Below are 20,057 nucleotides of genomic sequence, written 5' to 3' on the forward strand. Positions count from 1 at the left end.
ATACGTGGTTTATATGCATATACATACGCGGAAAACGTGTATACAAATAAAAACACATACGTAAAAACGCACGCATCAAGATGCTCATATACACATCCCTATATACACATACGTGGAGGCGCAATGGCCCAGTGGTTAGGGCAGCGGACTCGCGGTCGTAGGTTCCCAGACCGGGCGTTGTGTGTTTTATTGAGCGAAAACACCTCTTTCGCCACAACTTTCTCTCACTCTTTCTTCTGTTGGCCTGCTCGCTTAGCCAGTGGGGTGGCGTCATTCGAAGGCTAAAACAATGCAAAGCGCATTGTGACCAGCGATGTGTAGCAACATGTGATAGTCTGGTCGGTCACGGGGATATATACATACGCGGATATACAAAAACGTAGTCTATACGCACATGCATACACGGATAGACGTAAATACAAATAAATACACATACGCAAAAAAAGCCATAAACCGTAAAACATTCACCATCGCCGCAAAACTTTAATATACAAATCAGTTATATATGTATATACACAAATACACCACCCTGTCTGACAAACACATCTACACCTGCGTATATATAACGTATATTATACATACAAATATGTGTGTATAACGTATATACGTTATATGTCTGCAGGTGTAAATGTATTTGCGCGCATAAACACATACACATACATAGCTACTGAAGCTGGTTCCTCTCTCCCTGTCTCTCTCTCTACGTATATATATATATATATATATATATATATATATATATATATATAGATATATATATATATATATATATATATATATATATATATATATATTGTCTGGGGTAAGTCATCAAGGGCAGACCCAAAGGGATGGAGACCTGCGGGGACACATGCCCCGCTCAAGATAAGAAGTGTACCCTTCTAAATAATGTTATCACGCCTTTTCTCATGGAATTGTATTCTCTTCCAACCTTGTGCTCTCCTTTCGAAAAATTCCTGGGACCACGCCTGGTCCATACTGCCTTAATATCCAACACACACACCGGTTTAATTTCCAATCATTTATTATTTATATTATTTGTTTCCAAAATTATAGTTGCTTTTGCAACCTTGTGTGTGTTGTTGTTATTATTATTATTATTATCATTATTAGCCCTGGTGGTAAATAAAAGAAATCATTATTATTATTATTATTATTATTATTATTATTATTATATAACATGCGACTAGGATAAGTTTGATTTGTTTACTAAAATCAAAAAGAAGAAAATTGAAATGTCAATATCACTGTTGACGTCTGCTTCGCTTTTGTGACGGATTAGAATATCACGTGACTGATAAGGGCTAAATGCAGTTCCTAATAATCAATGGCTAATAAATTTATAAAAAATCAACAAAACGATTTATAATTGATTGATATTAAGGCGTTTTTAAATTTTCGAAGCACTAACAATTAAAAAGAAATTAAAAATAGCTTCTTTGATATTTAAGTTTGTTTTATATTTCTACCGTACGAAACGATACACAGACATACAAATACATGTATTCACACATTTAAAAAAAAGTATTATTAATCTAAACCCATATATATTTTTCATGTGAGGAAATAATAATTCTAAAAATTTTTATGACAAATAAAAACAATAATTGGACAGGAAAAGAATTTTTTTTCTTTCACGTTCTCGACCGGAAGTGATTTTCCTGAAGGTCAAAGGAACGGAGAAATTCTTCAAGGTGTTTCGTGTGTCTTCAGTTAACCACCCAGAGACCAAAAATGCTTCCCAGGGTCTTACCTCTTGCTAATTCTTTGAGGACGACAGTTAGTAAGTAACATAATGGAAATAGTCTAGTTTATCCCCATCTCTTTCTCTTTTTCTTTTACTTGCTATTTTTCTCTATGCTTTCATATATTAACTTTCTCTTTCTATATATTTGTTAACCCTGTCTCCCCTTTCAACAAAGTTACTTGCGTTCTTCCAGATTGCCTTAAAGCAGACAAAACTATTAGACAAAATGCTTGCGGTATTATTCTGAATTCAAATGATGCCGAGACTAGCTTTGACTCTCATTCTTGCGGGTTCGATAAAAATAATATTCAATCAGATACTGAAATAGATTCAATACCTTCCATACTGCAAAATAACAATTTAATCCACTTTAAGACCAACGCAGACCACTATTTTTATTCGGGTTCCGTAGATTCACCCCACCCCCTGCATTTATGTATATATATATATATATATATATATGGTGATCTATGTTTATATTTATATATATATATATATATATATGGTGATCTATGTTTATATTTATATATATATATATATATATATATTATATATATATATATATAGATATATATATATTCGACGTTCTGATCCACTAACTGGACTGGTACCTTATTTCTCGATCCCTGCAAGAATGAAAAAGTTGAAGCAGATGGGAAGATGGGATTTGAACTCAGAATGTAGCGGACCGCAACGGATGGTGCATGGCATTCGTTTTATCCATATATTTCTCATATATATATATATTTCCTGAGCGCCATACTAATACAATTGTTTGTTTGTATTCCACCTGCCTTCGTCTTTTGTTTATTTCCGTAAACCTGCCTTCGTCTTTTGTCTATTTTCATAAAGCTTCCCGTTATATATATATATATATATCGGGAGTGAGATAGACATGTATAGATATAAATAGATATGAATATCAAGAAGCCCATTCTAAAACAGTAATAATATTTAGAAGGTAGTTTGTTGTGACCGGTTAGAGAGTGACCATTGGTTTCGCACCTAAATAAGGCGCTTCGCTATATTGTCACCTATACAGCTAAGCGCCTTATAGGTGCGAAATTCATGGTCACTATCTGACCAGCTATAACAAACAACCTTATATGTGTGTGTGTGTATATATATATATATATATATATATATATATATATATATATATATAAATTAGAAGAAATGAGGTAATCAGAAGATCGGATGGTTCATATTTATAGATATTTATATATTACATTTTTTACATATATATATCATATCATTCAGATTATTAGCGCTTTCTCCCATTCTAGTGGGGTTTTCAAATCAAATTTGATTTGAAAACCCCACTAGAATGGGAGAAAGCGCTAATAATCTGAATGATATGATATATATGTAAAAAATGTAATATATAAATAAATATCTATAATATCTGTACATCATCTCCAAACCTTCCAATATATATATATATATATACCAATTAAGGACTGAACACGAAAAGTGGACAGTCAACATGCTAGATATAGACGTCAAATCGCCATTCACCACAAAAGATTATGTTCTCAGATCAAACTCAACACAAAACCATAGCAATAAACAAGTGAAAAATATACGAAATAAAATAATTACTTTATTATAATTATTTTATTTCGTATATTTTTCACTTGTTTATTGCTATGGTTTTGTGTTGAGTTTGATCTGAGAACATAATCTTTTGTGGTGAATGGCGATTTGACGTCTATATCTAGCATGTTGACTGTCCACTTTTCGTGTTCAGTCCTTAATTGGTATATATAAATATTTTAATCTTCGGATTCTTTTTTAATATGCTAGACCACTGGTCTTAATTGATAAATATCAATTTCTACCCTTAATTAATTATATATATATATATATATATATGAGTATGTGTGTATATATGTTATGTGGGCGTGTATTATAGACAATTGTTTGATGCAGCGACCTTCATTTATTTTTTCAAAGTTATTTCTCTGCACAACCAATGTAGTCTCAGGTAGCTTTAATCCAGCAGTCGTTCCGTTTGTGATCGGCTTGCTATTTTTGCTTTTTTTTTTGCATAAATTACATTGTGTATTATAATTTTTTCTTATGTTAAAAACTAAAATGTGATGTAAGGGAGATTTGGTTGCTATTTCGCTGGAGTGCTAGTTTGAGGTGACGAGCTAATGACTTTGTGGAGTTTCGGATCAGGATGCCCACATAAGTTGAATTTTCTGCGTTTTGACGGAGATTTTTCTCCAATTCGTCTAATCTTCTAAAAATAGCGGTCAAATGGCCTTCAAATTACACTACTGTCTTAACAAAATGTGATACGTTAGATAATACAGTTTAAAATATCCAGCTAAAAAATTAGATCGTGACGGCTGAAATATTGTTAATCGTAGGTCAGCTTGAACAGGACAGACCTGGGGTTAAATAGCGACCATGAGCAACCGGATATCTGGCACGTAAACTGTTTCCTTTAAACCCCAGACCAGTTGTTTTTAAGCAGACTTCTTATTTAATCACCAAAGGAACTCCAGCCGCGACCAACTTGTCTTACAGATTTCTGCGACTACACTCTGATGAATTTTTTTTAAAGAAACGTAACTGCTTTAATAGAGATTTGGCTGCTATCTCTAACAGTTTGAACGATCACTTAGAGGCTCATGTGTGCTGTCCAAGGTGTCCTTCACTGTTTTGAAGATTGTAGGGTAGATTTGGCTGCCATTTCTATGCTTCTCGAGCTACCACATTTAGAAACCCTCTCAGTATAAGGAAGCAGTCAGACAACGAAGTGCAATCTATAGTTGCAGAGCTCGAAATAACCCGTGCCTCAGACAGGTTGAAGAAATGTTTCATTGTTCTCTTTGATGTGCAGTTCGGCTGTTAAAAATGGAGATATTTGAAGAAGTTCGATTCACAACCAAATGGTTCACGGTTCAATCCCACTTTGGCGGCAGTTTGGGCAAATAACACGTGCAGTACTTTGTGAGTGGAATTTATGAGACAGAAACTGCACAAGCCCGTTTTGTGTGTGTGTATTTAAAAAAATTTTTTTTTTTTACTTGTTTCAGTCACTGGACTTCGGTTTTGCTGGTGTACCGCCTTGAAGGGTTTGGTCGTACAAATCGACCCCACCACTAATTTTTTTTTTTAAACCTGGTACTTATTCTATCGGTTTACTTTTACCGAACCGCTAAGTTACGGGGACATAAACAAACCAACCAACACCAGTTATCAAGCAGTGTGGGTGGACAAACACAAAGGCGCGCACGCACACACACACTCATATTATCATCATCATTTAACGTCCATTTTCCATGCTGGTGTGGGTTTGGTTGGGACTGATAAGCTGGAGAGCTGCACTAGGCTTCAGTCGTCTGTTTTGACTTTGTGTCTACGGGTGGATGCCCTTCCTAACGCCAACCACTTTACAGAGTGTACTGAGTGCCTTCATCTGTGTCACCGACACTGGCAATGATCACAATTCACTTGGCTTCTCAAGCACAGTAAATCGCCAGAAGTCTCAGTCACTTGTCATTGCCTCAATGAGGCTCGGCAACTGAAGATCATATTTTGCCACCTTGTCCCACGTCTTCCTGAACATCTCTCTCTCTCTCTCACTCTCTCTCTCTCTCTCTCTCTCTCTATATATATATATATATATATATATAATATATATATATATATACATAATTCTCTACTATTTCTAATTCCTCTCCTGTTGATTCTTTTTCCTTAAAGAACTCTGTCTGGAACTCTAGATTTTCCACTCCCCACGACAAATCCACTGTACTCATTTTATTGATTTTGGTATACATACACACACACACACGCACGTACATGTATACTCACACATAACAGGCTTCCACACACTTTCCTTCTACCAAATTTACTCACAAGGTATTGGCCCATCTGGAGCTATAGTGGAAGCTCAAGGTGCTGTGTAGTGAGACTGAACCCAAAGCTACGTGTTTGCAAAGTGAGCTTAACTGTACAGCCATGTCTCCACTTGTATTTGTCTATGTTCAAAAACCTGCCACTGGCCACTGAGTTTTTTCTCTTAGATCATTTTTTTTTTTGCTTGACTTATGCAAATTATCTAGGCCATAAACATGTTCTACTCCTTTTGTATAATAAGATTGGAAAGATTGGAAATAAGATTGGACTATAGTTGTCCTGATGATGCTTATTGAGGCAGAAATATAACCACAGCTATCTTCTTATCAGCAGATGATAAGGTTGTCCATTTCCTTAGTAGCATATCAACTTTGGAGGATTCATGATTCCTTAGATTATCTCCCCTTCTCATATGGAGCTGGTTTAACTCTTGTTATCACATCTCTACTGAGAAACACTGCCTTTGTTCCAATTAATTTTGAAAATAATAAAGAATTTAGTGTTATTACGCTGGTGTTTGGAAGATAAATTATGGAATTTTGATGGAAAGTTTTAATGTAAATGTCTTTAAAGCATAAGTTTATATCACAGAACCAAGGCCAGTCTCAGGTAGGTTGGTATAAAAAGGGCTAAATTACCATTTGGTAATAGTGACACATCTTCAAGACGTGAAGATAAATCAAGAATTTATGTTGTATGGTATTTGATATATCTGTATTTATGTGTGTGTGTCTGTTTATATATATATATATATATATATATATATATATATATATATATGTAGCAAACATTGTCTATTAGGCTATTTAGCTTTAAATTATTTCAAATGGGCGTATTTTCAGCATTGTCAACATTTGATCATGTGATTAAGGTTGAACTAAATCTTTTGCAAATATTGGATGGTCTTAACTAGCCAATCAGTGTCTGAGCTACTGTTTTTATTCCAGAACAGAAAAATTTTCTTCCTGCTCACCAATCGTTATATAAGGAATGGTCTCTCACTCTATAGAGCAGAGTGGAGAGAGAGAGACAAGATCAAAAGCCAAGTGAACATCTTTCTATTTTTTTTCCTGTTGCCAACGCTGCCCCGCACACAGAACTGAGCCATGAACATGCTACAGAATTTCAACTATGACGCATCATCCACTGTTCCAAATATAGTTAGTTAAAATTACCAAACTAGTTACTTCTTAGTATGTGAGACTTTTGCTGTGTATTTTTATAATGGATTTTAATGAATAACAGTCACATTGAATTTACCTGGTTCTTGTCAGGGGTGGGGAAACTTTTTCGTGCAGCGGGCAAAAATTTCAAAGAAAAAGGTCTGTGGGTGGATCACAAGTTCTAACTCTTATATTTGTGTAAATCTTATATATATCTATGTATAATTCGATATACATTAATAAATATAAGTTTAAGACATTAAATTAATGCATAACATCGGCATTAATGCTGCCACTGAATTTAAGATGTTTATATTACTTACGAGATATTCTATATTTTTCAGGTAGAGTGTAGTTGGGCCTCAAGGAGGTGGGACAGACCTAGCAATATGTTTTATAGTGAAAACAAAATTTCCATTCAAATGGCAATTACAGAGTAAAAGGTGGATGATTTTGTTTAAGTCTAACTGTTGTAGTATACCAGCCTACAGGTGCAATAAAATGGGCTCATGGGTGCAATTGCACTGATGGGTGGGTGGGGTTCTCCACCTTTGAGCTACAGTAACTTCAGGTGCATGGACTTGACCAGTTAATGCATAACCAACACACAGCTACAAGAATCAGCCACAGTTAACTTAACCAATGGCCTTTTTATATATATATATATATATAATAGCTAGCAAGGACACAGTATTTCATTTTGCAAATATAATATACTGTCAAGTATATTAGAGGTTTACTAATCAATATTGTCTTACTTTTGTGTTAACAGTATGATGATATTCTCATTCTTAACTTTATCTCTACAGATTTTTTATACAATTCAAATCCAACACTGAAGGTTGTTTTGTATACGAATGCATTTAGGAAAGAAAATGCAATCAAAGATAGAAAAAAATTGGTAATGGATATATATTTCAAGAAGTATTCTTCTTTCATCAGTATGTCATTCAACCCATCAACTATTCACAAACGCATTGCTTAAATATCCACTAAGTTTAGCAGTGTAACACTATCATATAACTAGACCAATTTATGTGTTAAACATATTTGTAGTAATTATTATATAACTATATTAATTGTTAGTAAGGTTAGTAATAGTAATATTTCGTTTTACAACCATAATATGCTATCAAGTATATCAAAGGTTTACAAGGTAATATTGTGTCTTACATTTGTGTTAGCATTGCACTAAACTTAGTAGGTATTTAAGCATTGCATCCATGGATAGTTGATGAGCTGGGTGTGGTGCTGATGAAAGAGCAATGACTCTTGAAATATGCACATTCACTCATCACCGGTTTTTTCTTCAATCGTCCATGCTAGCATGGAGAACGGACGTTAAACGATGATGATGATGATGATTTAGAGAGAGAGAAAGCAATAAGAAAATGGAGGGGTCAATAAGTGGTTCATCAACTTTTAGACATTATATTATGTCAATTTATTTATTTATTTATTCATTTACTAAAGTGACAATTACAAGAATATACAATTACAAGAATATATGTGTATTACAAGAATATATGTGTATTACTAATTGGGTATTCTACCAGCAGTGTATTGGATAGATATTATCCCTTAGTTGGTTGGATTCACAACCTCTAACTTTCTTGGAATATATATATATATATAGGGTTGGTGCATAATTATTGTGATTTTTTTTCAACAAAAACAATAACAATATTTAACAAAAACATCTTTAAATGATGGTTTAACCATCTGCCAAGCAAATGGTAAGCAGTAATTGAAGTAGATGGTGAATATGTCCCAGAATAATCATTTAAAGATGTTTTTGTTACATGTTTTTATTGTTTTTGTTGAATGGAAATTTGTTGAAAAAAAAGCTGCAATAATTATGCACCAACCCAATATATATACATACTCAGAGTTGCTGAAGCATGGAATAAACTGCCTGCGTCAGTTGTTGACTGCCATGACACTGCATCCTTTAAGGCCCTCATGCTTTCCGAAATCTGCCGAAACTACACCTGATTATATATACACTTTAGACGAGTTGTAGTGCACCTGAGCACTGTACACATTATTATTATTATTATTATTATTATACACACACATATATATGTCTTTTATTTCTTTACTTGTTTCAGTCATTAGACTGTGGTCAAGCTGGAGCACCACCTTCAAGAATTTTTAGTTAAATGAATCAACCCCAGTATTTATTAAAGCCTGATATTTATTCTATCAGTCTTTTTTGCCAGACCACGAAGTTATGGGGACCTAAACATACTACCACCAGTTGTCAAGCAGTGGTAGGACAAAGACACACACATATATATCTATATACACATACTAGCTGACGTACCTGGTAATTCCTGGAAAAATGGGGCTTATCCCTTGGTTTCATTCTTATAATTGTTTTGCTAATCCAATAACAACAATACAAAGTATGTAGTCCTTGAAACGGTTTTTGTGCATTTACAGAGAATACCAAACTGTCTTACATAGGATCTTGTTTTTATGAAATCCCAATAAGCTATGAATACCTAATTCATGAAGTCAGTTACGTAATAACATGAAATTAGTTAGCTGATAAGAATTCAAATAAAGTAGCCCCAGAAAGGGCTTTAATGCATTCCCAGAGTATATAGAACTTAGGAGGAAATACCAATAAGGTATGTATACCAAAATTGTGAAGCATGTTATGTAATAACAGGCTAATCGGATATGAGATAATAACAATTCAAAGTAAATAACTCTTCAAAGGGCTTTTGTGTGTTCCCAGAGAATATAACCCTTAGGGGCGCTAGTGTTGAAATAGATTTACAATGAATGTAGAAACGAATTGACATTTAGTTTTACAGTAGACATACAAATAAATTTGCATGTAGATTTTAAAATAAAAGTTTCACGAAAATTCATTAATGAGTGTAGATGGCAACAGACATCTAGACAAACAACTTACATCTATATATGTATAGATGATGGGCTGCTTTTGCTTTCCATCTATCAAATCCATTCCCAGGAACCATATAGTTGTAAAGCAAGCTTCTTATCACACATCTACATCTATCTATATGTATATATATATATATACATACAAACATACATACACTGTGGGGTACCCATATATAAACGGTTCTCTAAGCAAACAAATTAAATAATGAATGGCTTTTTGAAGAAAATTAAACCCACATATCAAACTGAAATTTGATCATCAAACTAGAAGCAAATAATGCATGCGTTTAAGTGACTCTGAGACCATTTGCTGAAATTTGAACAACAGACAATGAGTAGACTGCACACCTATATATAAATGCTGGGAGAGTGAATATGAATGATAAACTAAATTTGTGTTTCTCAACCATTGTTTACCTATGGACCCCTGTGATTCCTATTTTACATGTATGGACCCTCCTAGCCATTCACTATTTAAAAAGTCCCATTATATTTTTTATTATTAAATATCATTAGGAATGGTACAAAAAAATTCTTAGAATATTTTGTGTGTAGTAGAAGTACAACCAATTTATTGCAGATAAATTTTAACATCAAAATTTTATATGGACCCTGGTTGAGAACCATTAAACTAAATCAATTGTGTGCAAGCAGTTTTTCTGATGAAAATTATATTCAGCCAATGAGCTGAAATTCAAACCACAAACCATGAGCAGACTATGCCTGGTACATATTCAGTTGAACTCTTTTGCCAAACCACTAAGTTATGGGGATGTAAACCCACCAACACCAGTTGTCAAGCAGTGGTGGGGGACAAACACAGATAAAAAGACACACACACACACACATGATGGGCTTCTTTCAGTTGCTGTCTACCAAATCTACTCACAAGACTTTGGTTGGCCTGAGGCTATAGTAGGTGCTATACAGTGAGACTGAACCTGAAAACATTTCACATCTTTATGTAGATTTTGAGTATGACTTGAAACAGATTGCTCTAGATGTAATTGAGTTACTTGTGTAACAAACAGGTCTCTGGAATAGATTATTTTTGTGTATAAAAGAACCTCAGTCTACGTGTGTGTGTGTGTGTATTGTAGTTTGAAAAAAAAAAAGACTGGTTGTGGCTAGAATGCTTCAACAAATGATAGTCTTAGGATTTATTTGGGGCTAAACATTGGTCTGTACGACTCTCATTTATTGTCTTAAAAGAAAGGCACATGTGATGATTTCGTCCTAGATAAGATACACTTCTTGAAAAATTAAGATGATATGGTCACAACTGGAATGTCTGCTAGATCTGGGCTGACATGGCTACAACAGCAGCAATATGCATTTATCATATGTTGCATTTTATTACTGTTGGTTAGCTTCTCCAACCATGATCATCCAAACATTATATTTCAGACTACATTATTCAATATGTCTATTTTAAGACTAAGGTGCTATTTCATGCAAGTCAGATGACCATGTAGAAGTTCTCTTAGGTTCTGATTGTTGGCTTGGTAGGAATATAACTCTTTACCTGTAGTACTGTTTATGCCAGCCCAGTGTTTGAAATAGATGAAGTTATTGATGTTACTTTTTTTTTTAGACTGGACACTGGCCTTAGTTGCAATGGAGAGTTTTTAGGAAGGTGTTGTTGTGATGGAGGTGGTAGAGAATATGAGAGTTGAAGCTTGCTCTTTGTGTCTTCAAGTGGTCTTTAATATTTTTTGTTGTTGCTAATCCCAAGGTACACTCTGTTTGAAACGTCCCACAATCCAACCCTGACAATCCCACCTGTTTTCAGTTACAGTGTATTTAGGATTATGTTATTCTGTGAACATGTTTTTTAGTTGGTTGGGTAGAATTTGGTGGGGATTTGACCACTATTTCTAACAAACAAATTGTTGCATTGAACTCTGTTAACTCAGCTAGTAGAGCTGGAGGACTGATTATATTTAAATTTAGATGTTAGGAAGCCTTGCTATGAAAGAAACACTTAGAATGTAAACACTCTTTCTACTCACTGGATGTGAAAAAGAAAAAGGTGGTAAATTTCCTGAGAGATTGTTTCATACCTTGTTGACCATTCCTCAGTGATGTCCCCAGTTTCCTTCATTGATCAAAAGCCTGGCATATTTAGCTATTATATAAAACAATCATTAATTAAGTTGTCACTATTGTATGTAGCTTAATTTGCTTTTGACAGCTCATCATTAATGTAACAGTTTATATTTTATGTACAACACTACATGAATCAGGACTGAAATAAACTTAGATAGTGCAAAGCTTGAATATGAGGAAACATTTAGAATATGTTGTGCTGTAAAGTAACTGTTCAACATTTCAGCTATGAACACTTCGTAGCCCAAACTGTCATATATAACCATCCCTATATAAGACTACATTATCTAATTGGTCCCAACATTTACAAGGTGGTAGCATGTGATTTGAAGGAGATTTGGTTATATCTAAGGAGGTCAAGTGACTATGAGTTCTTTTGTCATAGTTTTGAAGCTGGTGATAATTGTGTAATTCTGTGGTTCAGTATCTATTCTCCTTTATTTTTGAGCAATGTTTAATTCTCACAACTTCTCATGTTTATGTGAATACCAAACAAAATTGATGAGACAACAAATTGAGGTCAATTTATGGTAATTAAATGTGCTAGAAATAGCAACAAACATCTGTCAAATCTTACTGACATTACAGTTCTTTGTAATCTAGCACACGCTTGACAAAAAAAAGATCTGCCTAACTTAGAAGTTAGGCAGATGTGTGTTTTTATGGCTTCTTATCTTTCCTCTCACTAGCCTCACTATAAGCAGGACTGGGTTATTTTATCATGCCATCATCATGATACAATGTACTCAAGTTGTCAGTGATAAGACTAAGGAATCTCCCTTTGCTCTGTATCAGGCTTTAACCAGAATTACTACTGTCATCTGTCCCTTCTTTTGATATGGTTTCATAGTCATAAGCCCTTTGTGTCACCAACCACTTTATAACATAGATTGGCTATATGTTATTGTATTTGGTGCATCCACATTTAATCCTTTAGCATTCAGATTACTCTGTCAAATATAATGCTTATTTTTTCACATTGTTTTGAATTATAAAATAATATAATGAAATTATTGTATACAGTGCTCAGGTGCACCACAACTTGTCAAAAAGTGCGCATAAAGTATATGCTGTAATGTACAAATGTCTGGGAAGAGAACAGTGTATGAGTCAGATACATGCTTGCGTGTGTATGGAGGGGAGAAAATCAGGTGTAGTGTTGGCGAATCTCAGGAAGCATGGAAGTTTTGAAGGATGTAGTGCTCCAACAACTAACAACTGATGCCGGCAGTCTGTTCCATGCTTCAGCAACTCTTAGCATGAAAAAATGTTTCCATAAGTCATGGGAGCTGTGCTGTTTTCTGACTTTGTAAACATGTCCACGGGTGTTAGACAGGTGGAGTTTGAAAAGGTGCTCAGAGTTATTGTTTGTAAGATGGTTAATAATTTTATGGGTGTCTGCCAAGTCAGCTGCCAGACGTCGGAGTTTCAATGTGTCCATGCCCAGGGAAGTAAGGCATTCAGAATATGGCAAATGCCTGATGGAGGGTATTCTCTTGGTTGCACATTGCTGAACGGCTTCCAGACGATTAATATCCTGTGCAAGATAGGGATTTCAGACCGGTGATGCAAATTCCAGGTGATGTACCATAGCTATATAAAGCCGCAGATAGATAGCCGGAGAGTGGCTCACAAAGGACTTGGTGAGTGATGCCAAGCCACCCTCAGCCTTCTTGGCAATTTTAGTGATGTGTTTTGTCCAACGCAAATCGCTGTTGACAACAACACTCAGGTCATGTTCACATGAAAACTTTTTGAGATTAGTGTTGTGGAGGGAGTAAGTAGATGCTAGGTTTTTCCTCCCAAAATGCATGGTGGTACATTTGTCCACAGCCAGCTTGAGTTGCCAGTCCATGATCCACTGCTGCATTGTGTCCAGGTCTGATTGCAATAGAGATCTATAGTGTACAGGATCTGTCCTCTTTATTTCTCCCCTCCATACACACGCAAGCATGAATCTGACTCATACACTGTTCACTTCCCAGATATTTGTACATTACTGCATATGCTTTATATGCACTTTTGACAAGTTGTGGTGCACCTGAGCACTGTATACAATAACTTTATTATTATTATTAATTATTTATTTTATTTCGTTCAACATTCTAAACCACTTTGTGTTCAAATCTCTCATATCAACTTGGCCTTTCATTTTTCCATGGTTGATGAAATAGAGTATTAATGAAGTGCTGGATGTCAACTAAATAGACTCTGCATTCCTAAGTATACATCACTGTTAGTTGTCAATATTAAATAACTAAGGTGGAAACCTGGCAGAATCTTTAGCAAAATGTTTTGCAGCATTTCATCCATCTTTACATTCTGAGATCAACTTTGTCATTCATCCTTTAGGGGGTCTATAAAATAAGTACCATTTCAGCACTGGAGTCAGTATAATTGATTTACACCCTTCCCCAAATTGCTGATCTTGTGCCAAAATTTGAGACCAATATTAAATAGCTGCATGTAAGATGGTGGGCTGGCAGAATCTTTAGCACACCAGGCAGAATGCTTAGTTCAGATTTCATTTTTTTTTTGTCTTTCATCCTTTCAGGGTCAATAAAATAAGTACCAGTTGAGCACTGGGTCAATATAATCAACTTACATCCTCCCCCAGAACTTGCTGGCCTTGTGCCAAATTTTGAAACCAATATTAAATAACTGAATTTCTTTCTTTTGTAATTCTTTCAGGCCGTTCCTCAGTTTTAGCCTGCAACATGAGTGGACATGCTCACTGGAAATCTGATAGAGATATTGACAAGGAAACACTTTCCCATATGGATTATTTGCCTATTCCAGAAGGTTGTTGGTCTTCAGATTTTAAAAGGAACCAAGGAAAGTACAACGTGCAGCTCTTGCTATCTACTTCAATAGCTATTGTTACTGGATTTGCCGTAAGTCCAACTTGCTTATATATATATATATATTAAAATTAACTTATTAACATCATTATATATAATTCAGATTGAATCTTGTTATTTATTTTTTTTTTGTGTGTGCCTTACTTGTAGGAGAAAGGACAGTACTCTCAGTCCCCTGTGGGGCTTCTGTTTCTAATTGTAAAAAACATTTTTCAACTCCTGTGTTTTTCACAACAGAGAGCCCAATTTTGCCAAAATAATATCTTTCAAAATGTGCATCCCCCACCCCTGCACACACAAACACACACACTTCACAGATTTTTTTATTTTAAAATTTTTATTTCTAATTTTTGTTTCAATTCCACTGAAAAACGTATAGATTTCAATTTTTAAAAATTCTATCTTCCACTCTCCCAGCTTTCAGAATACACACAGACATGTGTCTGTTCATTTGTGCATGTGTAGATATCTGTTGAACTAGCACACATTTAGTAGGCCTCAATGTGATCTCTCGACATACTAGAGATAACAGTAAAATCCCCTCAAATGTTGCATGTTCACTTGTTCATATTTCAAAATAATTTCTTTAGATTTTTATATTTTCAACAATGAAGATTTTGATTTTGCCTCTCCCCTCCACCTAAAACATCTAAAATTTTAATTCCTCTCCCCAAAACCACCACCACTCTGTCCTCAATTTTTTTTGTATTTGACCTTTTTCAAAACCTTTTTGAGAATTTCATGTTGAAAAATATGGAGATTACAATTACATCCTAACTCTGTACTTTAACCTTAAACATAGCCCCTAAACTCTAACCTATTAGATTATCCAATGTTTTCTTTAATTTAATAAATTGTAAAAAGTATGTGGTTTGAGGAAGATTTGGCTGTTATTTCTAGTATGTTGAGCTACCATACCAATATTTTGAAGAAAATATTGGTTGGATAGAGGGAAATTGAAATTTCCCCCTATTTTTTGAAAAAAGTTGTTTTGTAGGGATCAAAATTGTTATCTCCTTATTGAAAAGGGGAATTCAAAGAAATTTTGGGAAAAAAGAAAGAAAGAAAGGGGTGAGGTGTTTGATATGTCCTCTCTGAAGGCTTGGCTTGAATGCTTCAATAGAGTAGACTCTGCTAAAAGAATCCAAAGACCAAATAATGGTCATGAAACTCTTGAGGGTCAAAATGTTTCTTACCCCACTTTTCTTTCAAACATATTTCTCTAGATTTGTATAATATGTCATCAGCTGTTTATAACATGGCTGAATGACTTAAAGCTATTGCTTAAACTACAGGAAATATGAATATTAACCCTTTAACATTCAGATTACTCTATCAGATGTGATATTTACTCACATTATTTTGAATTATTCATGCATTATCTTGTAGTTTGGAAATTTTGGTGATATGATTGCTTAATTTTAGGTTGACACTGTCAAGTAGGTGTGAGAGGCCAGACATGGCTAGTTTGAACATAAAACAGTTATAATATTTGGGCTGGTTATGGCTGGCTTAAATGCTAAAGGGTTAATATATACTGATAATGAAATGCATAAAGGTTTCCATGGAGACAAAAGTTCAAGAGAATTTGGCAGCTCACTTTTGCACAGTTCAAGGAAACTGTACAAAAGTGAACAGACTGTGTGGTTAATAAGTTTACTTCCCAGCCATGTGGTTTTGGGTTCAGTCCCACTTTTTGGCATTTTAGGCAAGTGTCTCCCATAGCCATGGGTCAGATAAAATTTTGCTAGTGGATTTAATAGACAGAAGTTGAAAGAAGCCTCTGTGTGTGTGTGTGTGTAATCTCATTGTCTTGACATCATGGGATAGTTGTAAACAAGTCTCATTGTCATACATGCAGTGTCCTTTATTCCCAAGCTTGTGTGTAAATATCTAACTATGGGAAAATATTACTTTGCTTGTAAATAGAAGAGGGTGGGTGATAAGAACATACAATTAACCCTTTCATTTACTTGTTTCTTTTTGAAATACACTGCATTTACTTTAATTAATGTTGGAGAATGGCTGAAGATAGTTGTATGCAAAAGTGCTACACCCTAGCAGTTGAGGGAACCTGTGGAAGAGGTAGACCCAGGAAAACCTGGGACGAGATGGTGAAGCACGACCTTCGAACTTTAGGTCTCACCAAGGAAATGACTAGAGACCGAGACCTATGGAAGACCCGTGAGAAGACCTGTGAGAAGACCCGGCAAGACTAGTGAGGCCATAACCCGTGGCCCCTACCTGGGACGTAGTCAGTCCACCTGTGCATACCCTCCTTCTTGTGACACTTGTGAAGACCTGTTGAGGCAAGTGAAAATCAAATCAAACCAAATCAAAATAGATGAACATCAATGGAATTTGTATCTTTGTGATACCAGTGCCGGTGGCACATAAGAAAACCATCCGAACGTGGCCGTAGCCAGTACTGCATCGACTGGCCTCCGTGCTGTGGGCACGTAACAAACACCATCCAATCGTGGCCGTTCGCCAGCCTCGTCTGGCACCTGTGTCGGTGGCACATAAAAAACACCATCCAAGCGTGGCCGTTCGCCAGCCTCGTCTGGCACATAAAAAACACCATCCGAGCGTGGCCGTCTGCCAGCCTCGTCTGGCACCTGTGTCGGTGGCACATAAAAAACACCATCCGGACGTGGCCGTTCGCCAGCCTTGTCTGGCACCTGTGTCGGTGGCACATAAAATCACCCACTACACTCTTGGAGTGGTTGGCGTTAGGAAGGGCATCCAGCTGTAGAAACACTGCCAGATCTGGCTGGCCTGGTGCAGCCTTCGGGCTCCCCAGACCCCAGTTGAACCGTCCAACCCATGCTAGCATGGAAAGTGAACGTTAAATGATGATGATGATGATGATGTTGTAATTAATGAATAATTTAATAAGATAACCTTAAGCTAGAGTTTGAAACATACACTAACATGGAATTTTGATGGAAGGTTTTTAATTTAGATAAGTTTAAAACAGAAAGCTTATACCTGAAACCAAGAGAAATCTTGGGCAGCTTGATATCAAAAGGCTTAACCACTGTATTGAAATGTGCTGTATGGTCCCCAGTTCTGTGGATGTATAATATATTTAAAACACTAGATCTATGAGTTGCACCTGCTCACTGCTTTTTATTTGATCAGAGCTGATCAGGAACTGTATAACAACGATATATTTTTTTTAAATATTTAAATTTTCGGGATCATCCAATTTATATTATCTTCGAAAATACATTTTAATCTTAAAAGGAGGAGACAGTTAGCAGGCTCCGAGATAAAGTTGATTAGTGAGTTGAATTTATGAATTGTTATAGGGTAGGGCTATTGTTAACTCTAAATTGGCCCTAATCAAGCAGGCTTATGATCAGAAGTATTCAAGCCATAACCATCCTGTCTATTTTTCACCATACTCTTGAGCTACATTTTCCAGTGTGTTCTTTTGTAAGTGGTAGGATGAGATTTGATGGAATTTTGGCTGTTACTTCTAGGAGACTCGGCCACCATCTAGAGGCTCCTTCATTGGCTCACCCGTGTTAGTCTTTGGAAGTGTTGACTGGCAGGGCTTAATATTTAACTGAACAAGCATTCAACCTTACCCAAGAGTGTAGTGTGTACATTACACCCAATCAATATTTCATTATCATCACTCACCAACATAGTCTCTACCATGGTCATTATTACACCACTTTATTCTTGTCTGAGCAGCTGTAAAATCTTCCATATTTTTTGGACCTACATCAGTTTTTATTTTTTATTTTATTCATTTTTGTGAAATATTATTTCTTTTACAAACATCTAAGAAAATATTCATTATTTTCTTCTTTCTTAAATGTATGTTTATTTCAATTTCAGATGTATCAGACTGGATGTTTTAATGCTTGGATTACTCCACAGAAGTCTTGCGGCAAGTAAATTTTAGGACCAGAAATAAAGAGCTAACCTTTCCCTGTTCACCTTTGAAATGTAGACATATTCTTAAATAAATAAAAACTGCAAAAAGACAAATATTTCTTGTGACTTACTTTTTTTCCCCTTAATGAACAGTTTCTTTCAGCTTCAATAACATTGACTTGCTACAATTACAGTCTTGTTTAGTGTGGATTAAAGATTGAATTATTAATACAGTTAACTTGCAAAACTTAATTTGGGATGGGCATATGCTGCAGTTCTCCATTTCAGTTGCCTCTAAAGCATTTTAGACAAAACATTTGTCTTTGACACCAAAATAGTATTTGGGTTTTGGCAAATAGATTTATTTATTTTTAATAAGCATGAAGAGCTAAGCACAAGAGCTGAAAGAATGGCTGGGTGTTGAGGCCTTTAACTAATGTGTGCAGGCATAAAAGGCAGTTGCATTGATATGGTTATGTGGTGGGTGCAAATGTGCAGTATGTAATAGGTGAATGGTACCCATAGAAAAGGAAGACAAAAAGAATTGTGTGGCTAAGATGTTCACTTTGCAATTACATGGTTCCTTTAGTTTCAGTTCCACTATTCATCACCTTGGGTGAATTTCTTCAACTATAGCCCCAGGTTGTCCAGTACCATTGTGAATAGAATTTAGGAGACAAAAACTATCTCATGATTATAAATATGTATTCATACCTATGTTTCCACGGTTCTGAAAACAAGTGCGTTTTTTATTAATGTATTTCTTAATGCTGTATAACTTAACAGTTCAATGATCTATAGAATAAATAGAAACTAGAAAGAAATGAGATGATGACAAAATTTGCTATACTTTTAAGAGAGTGAGAGCCAATGGGCAACATACAGTTTTGCTTAAACCATTAACAAGTCAATTGTTTAGAATGAACCAAAGATCCATCGCAAGCTGCTTAATTGTTGGAAATAACAGCCTAATTGTACTCAAATATGACCTATATCTTAGAAAAAGCAAGTATATATCAAGTGATGTACTGTGTTGGCAAAAAGTAATGCAAGTATTTTCAATAGTGGAATTTAGTTTTTTGCTGTTTAACTTATTTCACTGAGTTATTTGTAATTATGGATTCAGTAAGGAAATATGTTTGGTCACTGCTGGACATCCTTTTGCCATAGAACTGACATGAAACTAATTGATGATTACTAAGAAGAGTGGGGAGTCAATGTCTAAGAGCTATATTTTGTTTTTCATTTACTGAAGTAAACAAAGGTACAACAATAGTAACAGAAGGATCAGACTATGTGATCCTGAGTCAGTAGTCCCCTGCCTTAAGCTCACAGCCATTGTGCCTCAGTTGAGCAATGAGAAATGACTTAGACTGATACCAGTTTCTAGTAAGATTCTGTTCTACATGCCAAATGGAATGAAAATTATCTGAGCACAATCTTGGCTATATTTCTCCTCAACAGTCAAATTGAACTTCTATTGGAGCAACT

At 35.3% G+C, this 20,057-nt stretch overlaps 1 protein-coding gene across 1 annotated transcript; it reads left to right on the forward strand.

Moving 5' to 3' along the window:
- Positions 1-1,625: 1,625 nt before the first annotated feature.
- LOC115211961 lies at positions 1,626-18,680 on the forward strand. Its single transcript, XM_029780728.2, has 3 exons — positions 1,626-1,783; positions 14,506-14,708; positions 18,528-18,680. The coding sequence occupies exons 1-3, from the start codon at positions 1,735-1,737 to the stop codon at positions 18,585-18,587; spliced, it is 312 nt and encodes a 103-aa protein (XP_029636588.1). The 5' UTR covers positions 1,626-1,734; the 3' UTR covers positions 18,588-18,680.
- Positions 18,681-20,057: the final 1,377 nt, after the last annotated feature.

Source organism: Octopus sinensis, linkage group LG5 (genome assembly GCF_006345805.1).
Source record: "Octopus sinensis linkage group LG5, ASM634580v1, whole genome shotgun sequence".
NCBI classification, from domain to species: Eukaryota; Metazoa; Mollusca; class Cephalopoda; order Octopoda; family Octopodidae; genus Octopus; species Octopus sinensis.